Source organism: Cornus florida, unplaced genomic scaffold (assembly GCF_030987335.1).
Source record: "Cornus florida cultivar Cherokee Brave unplaced genomic scaffold, ASM3098733v1 CherokeeBrave_3.0.0_Hap2_Chr08, whole genome shotgun sequence".
In the NCBI taxonomy this organism is placed as follows: domain Eukaryota; kingdom Viridiplantae; phylum Streptophyta; class Magnoliopsida; order Cornales; family Cornaceae; genus Cornus; species Cornus florida.
The window spans coordinates 25,367,320-25,380,564 of NW_026775578.1; the positions used below are offsets into that span (position 1 = coordinate 25,367,320).

Consider the following 13,245-nt stretch of genomic DNA (forward strand, 5'->3'; position numbering starts at 1 on the left):
TATTTATTTGAAAAATTAATTTTCATACATAAATAAAATCTCTTCCTTAATCTCATAAAATTTGTTCACGTTGAAAGCTGTGATTCACAATAATTTTCAACGGAAATATGTTTTGTCATGTTTTACGAGACAGAGCTAGTACCATATATAGAATTTTTTTTTGATGATGTGGGAACCCTCGCAACTACTCATCCTTTGAATTTATAATTATCAAATAAATTTCTGACTACACGACTCTACAGTGTAAACAATATTTTAAATTAAGATAATAAAAGAAGTGGGAAGCCTCTAACATTGACCGATGCAAGCCAAAGCCTCACCTTGCCAACTCATTGCTACCGCACTTTCCATGCTTTCCAAAACTAGTGATTTCAATTTTTGGCCTCCTAGTTTGTTGACTTGGGTGGTTCCATACAATGGAAAAAGAGTAATGTTACCCATAGATATACGGCTGTCGGAAAAAAGTTTTGGATTAAGCATACGGAAGAGAAGGAAATGAGTATCACCTTCAAGGTAGGCCTAATTCGTTGGATGTCAATCAGATCAGATTGTTAAACCCATAAATAAATGGTGGATTTAATAATATAAAATTTGTAATTTACTGATTAAGTTGTTAAAAATTTAATCTTATCTGTGAGATTTAATATATATATATATATATATATATATATATATATATTCTAAGAATGTATTAGTTAATGTTTTTTTTAAATTTTAAATTGAATTTAGTTAATGATCATTTAATGGTTTTTGATAATGTATTAGTTGATTAGCATTTAAATATATGTATTAATGTTGATAAATTAATATTTTATTATTCTGCGAACGTTAAAATATAACAATACCAGACTATTTAAGAAAATCTCAATCCATAGACCTGATAAATTTTAATAGTTGAAACCGGATCGTATTAGAATTAATACCTAATCAAATATGTGGTCACCCAAGGGACCATTAGTACAAAAACATGGACACTAATAATTTATCTATCAAAAGTTTAAATGTGATAACATTCTCACTTATTTTCTTCATTTTTTATTGAAAAAAAAAAAAAAACCTTTGTATAAACAGAAACACCAATAAAATTCATTTTTTATTATTCATTCTTAAAATAGCAGTCATTGTCGGACGGTATTTGAATGATTCAAGATTTTATTAAATACATGCCTCGTTGTAATAGAGTGACACCTAATCCAAAATGTGCTGGTTCTTGTGTAAAAGAACTCAATTAAACATTTAATGTTAGGTTCTGTAACACAAAATGATCCTCAAACCCAATTGTCATCCACCTCCGGTCCTCCACGTATGTATAACATTGTTGTTTTGTACCATAAAAATACAATCAGACCCTACAATATCCCACTTATTAAGGGTTACGCATATGTTATGGAACTCACGTTACATTATATGATGGCATATGCAATTGTACAATTGCATTAACCCTATCAGTTCTGAATATATATATGTGTGTGTTAAGGAACTCTTAAAACTATAAAAATAAAATAAATAATATTCCGTAAGTCCATTACCATACCATTTTCTTCCATTGAAATGATGATATAATTCTAAACATTCAACAAATGCAAACATTAGAATGAAGCTGAGAACGAAATATGCACCTCCTTTTTCATTCCTTTTCTTTTTGAAGGATATGCCGGATGGCTACAAACAACGCTGATATATGTAAAATTTCTGAAACTAATAAATTAAACAAAACTAAAATTAAAAAAAGAAAGAAAAAAAAAAAGAAAAGGGAATGTGACCATCCCATCGGCAACTACAAGTCCCGCCTCAAATCGACGACGACGACACTCACGTTATCAGCGCTGTTCCTGGCCAACGCCAACTTCGCCAGCAGAATCGAGGCGTCCGAGCAAGCCTTATCGGAACTCTCACCTCCGGCAGCCGCTCCGAGGTCGCAACCAGGGGACTGCGGCGGCGACGGTGGCTTCTGAGACCGCAGGCACATGCGCGCCACGTTACACGCGGTGTCGTTCGACACCACGTCCCACAGCCCGTCGCTCGCCAGTATCAGGCACTCGTCCTCCGCCGTCCGCTCCGTTACTGTTACCTCCGGTTCCGGTATCACGTACGGCTTCAAATAACTATCACCTGATCACACAAACAAAAAACGATTTCTTAAAAAATGGCTCTGTATATGATTGAACCGATTTGTATGGTATGATAAGCAATTTAAAGCATACCTATTGCTCTGGACATTGCTAAGACTCCAAGAACCCTAGCACCATCCCAGTATATAACACGACCACCAGCATTTTGTATTCGAACAAGCTCGTCAGGTCGATCAGGCTGTGATTCAAATTCAAAAATCAAAAACTGAGTCAATAACAGGTCTGGATCGATCTCGAAGTAATCAAAGCTTGCACTATGTATTGCAAGTTCAAATTGAAGATCAGTGTGTATTTGTGAAATTTTATTACCTTGTGATCGGAGGAGAGTGGAATTGCGACGCCGTTCCGGCAAAGCACGGCACGAGAATCGCCGCAGTTAGAGACGACGATCTTTTTAGGCGTCACGACGGCGACAACCGCCGTGGATCCGACGGCGTCGCACTGCGGAGTTTGAAGCTCGCACCTGCAATTCGAGGTTGAAGGACCGGCAGTTCTGCACCATTCAGTGACCTCGTTGTCCATGTGCGAGAAGCTCTTCTCCATCATATCCTTCCATGAAACTTCTTCGCTGCCTTCAAGCTCGTCTTTCACTATTTCGTGCAATCGATCTCTGCACTTCATCGCCACCTACAAACATTCAAATGAAATCAAAATCAATACGAATTCGTACACACTTTGTACGGAAATTTAGGGTGATGTAAAAGAAAAAAAGAAAACTTACATGGGAGCAACCGTGGCCATCGTAAACGCCGAAGAAATGAAAATTCCGGCTAGAAAACGACGGATGGATCGCGACAGCGTCTTCCATGTCCCTCCTCCTTCCACACACAGACTTCATCCCAAACTTCGGACACACCGGAACTACCTCCCGTTCATTTGTCACAGACGGCGTCGGAGGCGTCGACAGATTCAGAGACGTTGTCTCTGAATATTCTCCATTCTCAACCACTTCCTTTCCCTTAGTGTTACAGTTCTGAACAGCGTTTTCGCACTCACGCGACGGCGCCGGCGGAACAAAAACCTCCAGCTTCTGACGTTTCCGACAGTTCTTCGGCGGCGGCACGGGCACATCGGCGACGAACTTGAACTGGTGAATCTCCATTCTTCGCCTCCTCGCCTTCCGCGAACTCGCCTCAACCACTGGCGTTGAGGTCTCAGTATCACTAATAACTCCACAACACATCCCAGCCATCACCAAAACCAAAACCCAGAATCGATCTAACAAACAAACAAAGCCTTAAAACCGTAAAATTAGAATTCCGATTCAAAGAAGCTCAAAATTGAAACCCTAGGATTAGGAAAGGACGAAATAAGAGATACAAGAGATCTTAGGCACGCTCAATAGGACCCTCTGAATGGAAGCTTTTTTAGCTGTGATGGGGAGACCACATTATACATAGTAGAGGGGTGAGGTCAGAACGGGCTGCCCGTCACCGTCACGGGCAGCATCCGACATGTCCAGTTGGTGTGACGTAGAACGCTGAATACTAGATGGGTGATCTGAACCGTCCATTGATATCTTATGGGTTTCTCTCTCTTGCTGTTAAGAGGACACGTGTGGAGGCATTTCGCTATGGTTGACGTGGTCCAATGGGAGATGCACACGCATGAATAGAACGGCCTTACTTTACTGACACGCATGTGGTCCTGGGACGACCTGCCTGTTATTCGGTTCTCTAGTCTCACCCGATTTTTATATTCTGGTTTGTGAACTGTCGCAGAGGATATCACCACGTGGCGGGATCGTATAATGTTGATTCGTGGTTGATTTTCATCATCACACGCGTTGCTACGTGTGGTGTAACAAGACCATTTCGATTTTTGGGATTTTTTACTTCATGACTCGTGTCTTTTTTAAATAAATAAATAAAATTTAAAATAAAAACATCAAAGATATTTACAAAATAAATTACTCCTTATGTTACAACTTACAAGTGTCTAGAATCTAGAGTGGAGAACAACCCATTAAAAAATTTAAAACAAATTAAAAATATAATATATTTACATTTTTTAAGCTTGCAATCGTGTTACATTCCTAACTTATTTTTATTATGTGATATTAGATTATAATTTAATTGCAATCCAGCCCAAATATTAATATGTAAAAATTGAAATCTGTTCTATTCTGAAAACTGTTTTTTCTCATAACAAAACTAAAAAAATATAAAAATAAGTGTAGAAATTTGTCTGAACACAATTTTATTCAAATGTAAATAGGAGAGGACCCATGTTTATTTAGTTTTAATTGCTTAGACTGGTTTTTATTTTTATTTTCATAGAGCTAAAAAAAGAAAAAAAAATGTTGCATAGAAATTTATTTGAACAAAATTTTCTAAAATTTTAGTTAAAGTAATTATTTGTATTTTCTGACTTTTGTGACCTCGCAGTACCATTGTTGAATTTATTATTATAATTTTTATAAGTCAATGCCCAATAATTCTATTTATTGTCGAAGAAAAATGGTAAAAACGCCACGCGCTTGGTAGGCGGAAGTGGGGATGGAAGAATTGGCAAAATGGTAATACGGAGTAAAAGCGATGGAAAGCGTCTACGTAACAGGGGAAACAGGGGAAGAAGTGGACATGTGTGGGACCACACGTCAACGTCGATGGACGCTTTGCAGAATATCTGAGGCTTGGTTTAGCGATCGCTCAACACGCGTCCATTACCTACGTGGAGCTGAAGCAGCAACTCTCGTACGTCGCACCATCCATCCACGTTTTGAGCACTTGTTTACGATTTCAATTTTAATTGCCGTCCGTAACGTATTCATTCTCCCCAAACACAAAAAATAACATACACCTCTCATGGACTTTTGTCTGTACTAATAATTGTTGGCACCCCTTTTTATTCAATACCATTCTCTAAAGTCACTGGTTTCACCTGTTTAGACATTTGTTGAGAAATTTTTACAGTTTTAGGCCAAGTCACAACACCAGTAATTAGTTATGTGCTCATATCTGATTGTCCGGATCATAGAATAATTTCTTGAAATAAATTATGGTCTTGAGTTATGTATATATAAATAATATGCCAATGCCTAACAAATATTGAAGGACAATAGGATAATATCCTCATCTTTTACCTGGCTCAATGAAATATAAAATTTCTCATTTTTTTATTAAACAAGTAAAAAAAATAAAAAACCATAAAGAAGGCTCAAATATATATATATATATATATATATATATATATATATTTTCTAGAGTTCAACGGTTCTCTCTTCCCAGCACCAACCTTTAAGCCTCTCTCTTCATTATATTCTTCCTCTCAAGTTTTTAGTCCCGGATATCATCATTCAATATATTTGAAAGATGTATGATCTATTGTTTTTTTTACGCATTTAGGATTCTTTTTCTAGAAAAGCGCTTTCCATGAATTGTAAAGAAACTCACCTTAGAGGCCAATGATCAGCTTGCCACTTTAATAGTTCGTGGAAAGCCCTTTTATAGAAAAAGAATCCTAAATATATTTTTAAAAAAAATAGATCATACATCCTTCAAATATTCTTGACAATTGAATAATGACGTACAGGACTAGAAACTTGAGAGGAAGAAAATGGTGGAAAGAGAGTGCTGAAGGTGGGTGCCAGAAAGAGAGAGAAACAAACGTTGAACCCTAGAGAAAAATAAATAAATAAATCTAAAACTGAACCCTGGTTTATTTTCTCTTTTTTTTTTATAATTTTTTTAGACTATTTAACAAAAGATGACGTATTTTATTTTTACTGGACCATATAAGAAGTGAGGATATTGTAATTTCTCACTAGTTAAGACCTACGTAAGGTCCAATATTCAAATTTAGTACTCAAATTTAATAAAAGTTGTATAATTTTTTGAGGCCCGTTCTTTCACAGTATATATATATATATATTCCTGATTAAATATCCATGAAATGAGCAGACTTGAACATATTTTCCAATATATTTAAAGAATAACTACTTTTAATTATGTGGCTTATTTGTTGTTTTAGGTGTTCGGAGAGTAAGAGGTTTAGTAAAACTTTAACAGTGTTTTAACTGTCATTCCATATTTGGTGTGAGTGAATGAAATCAAATGAAGCAGGAATGAAATGTTTTTGTTTCTATTCTTTATTTAGTAACTAATTTTAAAGTTGAAATGTTGATTCCTGACAATTTTCCGAGAATGGTGGTTCCTATTAATTCATTCCACTTTCCAACTAAAGGATTGGCCATTCCATTTCCACTAAAAAAAAATAAATAAATAAATTGAATTAAAAAACATTTGAAGAAACGTTAAAACATGGCTAACTAGCTATGTTCTTCCCCTCTCTCTTCATCGGAGAACTCACCGCCGATTTTGACTAGCAAGATTACGGTACCATCACCAGTGTTAAAGATCAGGTTCCCTCCAGACACGTCGATTTTGGATTGATTTACGAGGGAGAGATCAGGTTTCCTCCAGACGATACATTGATTTTGAACTTAGGGTTTGTGCAAATTTTGTGAAGGAATTTAGATTGATTTGTATGGCTTCGTGGACCGCGACGAAAGTGGTTGCTCCTCTATTTGTTCTTCTCTTCTGTTCAGTGAAGCTTTCCCGGCAAAAGTTGTGGTTGCGGTGGTTATGATCAGCTATATACATATATATATATATATACATACATACATATATATATATATGTTTGTGTGTGAATAGGTTTTACATATGTGTGTGTGTGTGTGTGTGTGTGAAATAGGATGTTTGGCTGTGGGTGTGGAATGGAGGTTCGGTGGTAGGTGAGATTTGATACGCATTTTTAGAGAAAAAAGAAGAGAAGAGAAAGGCTTTTCTGTGCAACCAAACATATCTCATTCCTATTACATTATCTGATTCATTCCATTCTCACTTTATTTCATTCAATCACACCAAACATTGCCTCAGTGTATATCTTGAAAGTGTTGATTAATCAAAATGGCGGAACCTTAATTTGAAAACTCTCTAATAAACATGCGAAATTTCTAAAAATAGGAATATTTGCCTCTTTATCTAGAAACAAATTTAAATTTAAATTTGATTTGTTAGAATTTATAAGATTTTAGCTTATTGGGTAGGATAACAAACCGCAAGTTCTTGACTTGTTAGAGCCTCTCCAATGAACTTTTTAAAATTCAATAGCCACGTTAGCATTTTTCATAGCCACGTCAGCATTTTAGAGTCTCCAAATTTTAGTTATCGCATTTACTCAAATGGTGCAATTTTACTCTCCAAAAATATTAATATTTTAATATTTTTTAAATTTTTAATAAATTATCTTTTTCTATTTGTTAGGGAAAAAAATTTGTTTGGTTAACCAATATAGCCGTTAAGACACTATTTAGGTCAGCTAAACAGTACCTAAAACGACTGTAATGTCAATAGGAATATTAAAATTTTTGAAAAGGAAAAAAATTCATTTTCTTCTAATTTTTCAAAACTTTTTTTTGGCCTAAAAAAACCTTTAAGGCACTGTTTGTGTCAGCCTGACATAAACAGTGCCTTAATGGCTCATTAGTTTAATTATGTTGAGAACAAAAAAAAAAAAAAAAAACTTATTTTTAGATTTTTTTTTTCATTGCCAAACACGCCCTTAAATGTATTCTGGGTTACAGTATTGCTAGGTCTCAAAAGTTAAAAATCCAAAAAATGGGCGGGCTCGCAGGTCAGAAGCCTGGAATCGCTAATTGGGTCGCGTTTTTGGCCACCCATTCCGCGACCCAAAACATGGGGCCCATTTTTTGGGGATTCTATTGGGAATCTCTAAATTCTGGGCCGTTGGAGCTGCTCTTACAAGTAGTATTAATGGAGCAGGTTTAATAGCGCTTTTATTATAAAAAAATTGCATTTAGATGTTTTTGGTAACTATTAGAATCGCTTTAAATAGTTACCAAATTTAGTTTAATAGATAGTTTGAATGAAGTTAAAATTTGTAACTTATGAAACTGCATTGGGAGTAGAGGTTGAATATTTTAGGTAACTCTTTTTTATTAGACAATTTTCTACATTTTATTTTCTATAACGACAATGACACATCTTCCTTAATAAAATTGTTATACAGTAGCATCATATTAAATGATATTATTGTAAAATAAAACAATAGAAGTGTTTTCAAAAAATTGTTACCAAATAAATTTAAAAATAAATTAATTAGAAAAAATACTTATTATAATATGTCATCAAACACCTAATATGTCTTTTAGTGACCGCAATTTTTGACAGCTCTATCAACAACTCCAAACGAAGTCTTTGTGTTTAGGTCACTATTGAATCCTCCATTGTTAAGGTGGACGGGTCGGTTTGGTGATTTGGTCACGACAACAAAAAATTCCGAGTCCATAATTAGATAGAAAGAAAGAGGAAACTTCATTCGTATAGGAGAAAAGAGATCTGGAGAATATGTACGAGGTAGCCACCGTTCCTGGCAATGAAAAGGAGGACATATTATAATCATATCTAATGTATAAACTTATATTTGTGTATTAGTTTATATTATAAGACTGTACTGGTAAAAAAAAACAAAAAATTAAAAAATTTCAATTTCGTCTCACTTTCAAACAAAGAAATTCTTTATGCCTCATGTTACCTCTCTCCCCTTCAAACAAACAAAATTCTTTATATTCTTGCCTGTAATCAAATTCCAGAATTTTAAGAATAAAAAATCAATAACAACAATAGAAGACTTTTAGTTTCTCATTTTCGTTATAAAAATCAGTACCAACAGTAGAAGACTTTTTATCTTCTCTTTAATAAATTAAAGAAAAAAATTATATATTATATTGATGTTGATGTAAGAGATTTAGGTGATAGGTAAAGAAGTAAATTTGTAATCTAACAGTCCGGCCCTCTCAAACTCAAGGTGAATATGAATCCAATTTAAGATTGAAGACAAGATCATGAAAGTTGATGGAATTTTGGTGGAGATGGGTTTTCACCCATGATGAAGATGGAAACACGATTAACAGTTGGCGTGGCCGGTAATGTGACACTAATGCTTGCACCGCTACTGACTGTGTCTGACATGGCAACTGATGCAGCAAGTGACGTGACACTACTTCTGGCACCGCGATTAATTATGTCTGACATGGCAACTAATGTGACAGGTGACGCACTACTGCTGGCACCACTATTGATGTGTCTTGGAGGCTGATTGGGCAGCTAAATAACGCATTTTGCTAATTATGGACTCGAGACTGAAAGTTGGGATGTGGAAGCATAAGTTTGATCGCCGGGATGGTGCTGATAATGCACTATCCTCGGCGGTACCGATGATAAGCGGATGGGTGATGAATTTTGTGAAGATTCACCACGTTGATGGCGCTTTGGGAAACACATTATTACCATTGATGGCGCGTGGTGATGGAGTTGATTCGACACGTTGAGGCGGGATTACTGCTGTTGCACTTGAAAGTGCATGGAAGAGTATGATTACCACCTAAGGCGCTTGGTGGTGCAATGACGGACTTGATCCAACGTGTTGAGGCAGTGACTGAGCTGGTTGTTATGATAGGTATGGAGTTGATCCAAATCTGGACTGGAGCTTTTCTTGTTGGCCGCTGCCGGGGATGTGATTGATAGTATTATTCCCGGCGGTAGCTCTAATACCATGTTAAAAATAAAAGAAAGAAACTATATATTATATTGATGTTGATGTAAGAGATCTAGGTGATAGGTAAAAGGGTAAACTTGTAATCTAACATTCCCATTTTCGTTATCGTTTGCTGGTAGGTTAACAAAGAATTTATATTATATATACTTTAGCACTTTTTTTGTAATTTTTATTTATTAGTAGGTTATTAAAATTTTGGACAATGTAAGAAAACCAAAAAAATATAAATTGGTGAAACTTTATGTTGTATGACACGGGTTGAGATGCGACAGGTTATTTGGGACTTAGGGGCTTCGCAAGGATGAAAGTGTTAGAATCTTGAATTTGGCATGCGCTAAACCCTTGGCTTGCCCAAATCCCACCCCTAGATTTCCTCAATCAAAGCGATTTACCTTCCTTGAATAAATAATTGAGAATACTAATTAAAATTTTGGGAAAATTATATTTTGGTGACCAAAATTAAACATAATTGTTATATAGTGACCTTAAAGTCAAGAAAAGGTGAATAATGACTAATCTTGAAACTTAATTGATATTAAGTGTTTAAGGATAATTTGGTCAAAAACACTTAAAAGTTTAATAAACATTTTAAAAATAAATTTTATCGGACAAAATTGCCATCCAATATAAATAATAAGTCATTAAATTCATCCTCCTCCTACTCTCTCTCTCTCTAATCCAACATTTTCTTTTTTTCCTTTTTAGTTTATAATTTACCAATTTAAAAAATTAAGATTTCTTTACCAACATTATCTTTTTTTCACCCTTTATCTATTTTTCAAGGCTCTCAACCATCTAATATTTTTCTTTTTAGTTTACAATTTACCAATTTAAAAAATTAAAATTTCTTTATCAACATTATCTCTTTTCCATCCTTTATTTATTTTTCAAGGCTCTCCAACATGAACGCTCATAACATTTACAGTGACAAATCATACTTTTGAAACACCGTTTAACAGTTAGTAAAATTATGAAATTAATCAACAATAGTCATTATTTCTTGAACTATAACTAAGTAGTATTAAAAATTCCTAAAAATTACAATCTTATATCTTAAGGAAGATCTCTCAGACAAATCAACTCGTAAAGTATAATAACTATACCTTGAAAATAATGAATAAGAAGAAAATTTACAATTTTCTCGTTATGTCTCTTAGAATCTTAAAGAAAATGATGTATAATATCCATCATCAGTTCTCTCCCATCTTGATCTTCTCTTCAGAGACTCACCCTAATAATCTGTTGTCTTTTTGTTAGTCAATTTAAATAAGTATTTATTTAGGTTAATGTAGAGGGTAAATTTGTCTACTTACATAATAATATATTATAAGAAGGCTATTTAGGTAATAAACCATCAAATGGTCACTTAATATCAAAATTGGTCACTATTCACCTTTTATTGACTTTAAGGTCACTAGCAATTATGTTTAATTTTGGTCACCAAAATATAATTTTCCCTAAAATTTTCAACCATATAGATAGGTAGGTGATAAAATCTATATAAAAATTAATAATATGATTTTTATTATTATGTTAAATATATATTTAAAATGTTTCATTTAGGTACTATTTGGTAATTCAATTTTTTTTTTTTTTCCACTATAATTCAATTTAAAAATATGTTGTTTGATAAGTCAATTCAGCGCTTAGTTTTGAATGGATTAAGTGCTTATTTAATTAAGTACGTTTGATAGTGTAACATTGATATCACAAAACTATAAAATGGGGTTAAATTTGTAGTGACAGTGACATCACTTTTCACTAATAGATGAATTGTGATAATTCAGAATAATATAAAAAATATTTATTTTTTTATTATCACTTTAAAACTTTAGCACTTAAAATTCATCTCCTAAAATTTTTAGTATTTAATTTTCAATTTTATCAAACATATTAAGTGCTTATTTAATTAAGTGTATTTAATAACATAATTTAAATATCACTTAAGGAAAGGTAACACTTTAAAATATAATAAGATTTTAGGTGATGGGAACTTAAACTCAGGAAAATTATTTGTACAAAATATACTTTCCATGAGTTGCATAGCTCTGAGTCATTTTTCAACCATAAAAAAAAAAAAAAAGGTCTAAAATGTTTTATGATATCTTGTTCTCTTATATATTTATTCTGCTAACTTCTACAATCTTTTTATTCGATGTTTAAAATTTTAAATGCCTATAAATTAGCTATTTCCTGCATATTTTCCTTGACTTCTAAGTCATTTTTTCAATATAAAAAAATCTAAAATGTTTATGATATACTATATTGTTTTAAAATTTTCTTATATTTGTTTAGTTAGCTTCTCTTTAAATTTTCAATTGCCTATAAATAAGCTGTCTGTGTGCCCACAGACTCTATTCTCACACATTCTAATCATATTATAAATCACTACTGGTATTATACATAGACAGAGACGGTGTAATTGTATATATTTTTTAAATACTGTTTTGTGAACAATTTATCATCATTACTAGGTGGAGTCTGAGATGCGGTGAACTGAGTCAATCTTTGGCGTCACCCTTTTGAATGGGTAACTGCCCTCACATGGTGCTAGCATCACCCGTTTTCTAGGTTTCATTACCGTTCACATGCTCTCAATCACAATTTTCCAGATTTCTCTACCACCTCTGGTCTGACATCACTAAATGAAAATTTTATCACACTAAAAACTAGTTAACAAAAAAAATCTGTGAGCTAAATGAAAAACCGTGTACTATGTTAAATAGTTATCAACAAAAAAATATCTGATACAAATTATGATAACCCTACATGAACAGTATAAGGCTAACAAATCTCTCACATTAACCCTTTTACAAGATATAAATGGTACGCTGCCATGTTTTTACCATTCTAGACTTTATATAAAGTGTACAATCACATCATTAAGTGTATATTCACATCAGCAATTGATTGTACATTTATTTTGGAGGCTCTAAGTTTTTGTTGTGCACTCATTTTTTCATTATATACTTTATTATACTATTATTTTTAAAATAATAAAATATTTATTATTATTATTATTATTTTTTTCCAACAATTTTATTCCCAACAACTATAATATTAACGGCTATAATTGTTTGTTCCGATTTAGATACAAGATTTTTAAATATATATATATATATATATATATATATATATATATATATATATATATATTAAAAAACAATAAAATCAGTTCGTGGTGAAGATGTTTAAATTTATTAATCGAATAAAATTTTATTTGTTATATTATTATGCAAATTAATTAAATTATTATGTAATAAATAAATAAATAAAATTGATAAGTCAAAGAGTACAAACTTTTTTAAAAAAAAAATAATTAATCAAATAATTATGCAAATTATATGACTCTTTTTATTTATTTACAAAAAATAACTTTTTTTAATTAATTAAAATTTGACTATCTTTACATTAATTAATTAATTCAATACACATACAATAATTATTTTAAACACCATCATACAATATCATTTTTTCATTTTATATCACTATCTCACACACAATGGCCCACACAAACCCACTCCGCTTA

The 13,245-nt window shown here is 32.8% G+C and overlaps 1 protein-coding gene across 1 annotated transcript; it reads right to left on the minus strand.

The window, feature by feature from the left end:
- Nucleotides 1-1,601: 1,601 nt before the first annotated feature.
- On the minus strand, nt 1,602-3,512 carry LOC132270901 (protein phosphatase 2C 37-like). Its single transcript, XM_059772114.1, has 4 exons — nt 2,854-3,512; nt 2,442-2,759; nt 2,205-2,310; nt 1,602-2,112 (listed from the first exon to the last, which is right to left on the minus strand). Exons 1-4 carry the CDS (start codon nt 3,322-3,324, stop codon nt 1,778-1,780), a joined length of 1,230 nt encoding a protein of 409 aa, XP_059628097.1. The 5' UTR covers nt 3,325-3,512; the 3' UTR covers nt 1,602-1,777.
- Between the last annotated feature and the right edge of the window lie 9,733 nt (nt 3,513-13,245).

Bases quoted from the DNA above. Each gene is read 5' to 3' on its own strand.
- LOC132270901 (XM_059772114.1), bottom strand. From the start codon at position 3,324: ATGGCTGGGATGTGTTGTGGAGTTATTAGTGATACTGAGACCTCAACG. The intron at 2,760-2,853 runs GTAAGTTTTCTT...GAATGTTTGTAG, and splicing joins ATGGCCACGGTTGCTCCCAT to GTGGCGATGAAGTGCAGAGA. The intron at 2,311-2,441 runs GTAATAAAATTT...TTTGAATCACAG, and splicing joins CACTCTCCTCCGATCACAAG to CCTGATCGACCTGACGAGCT.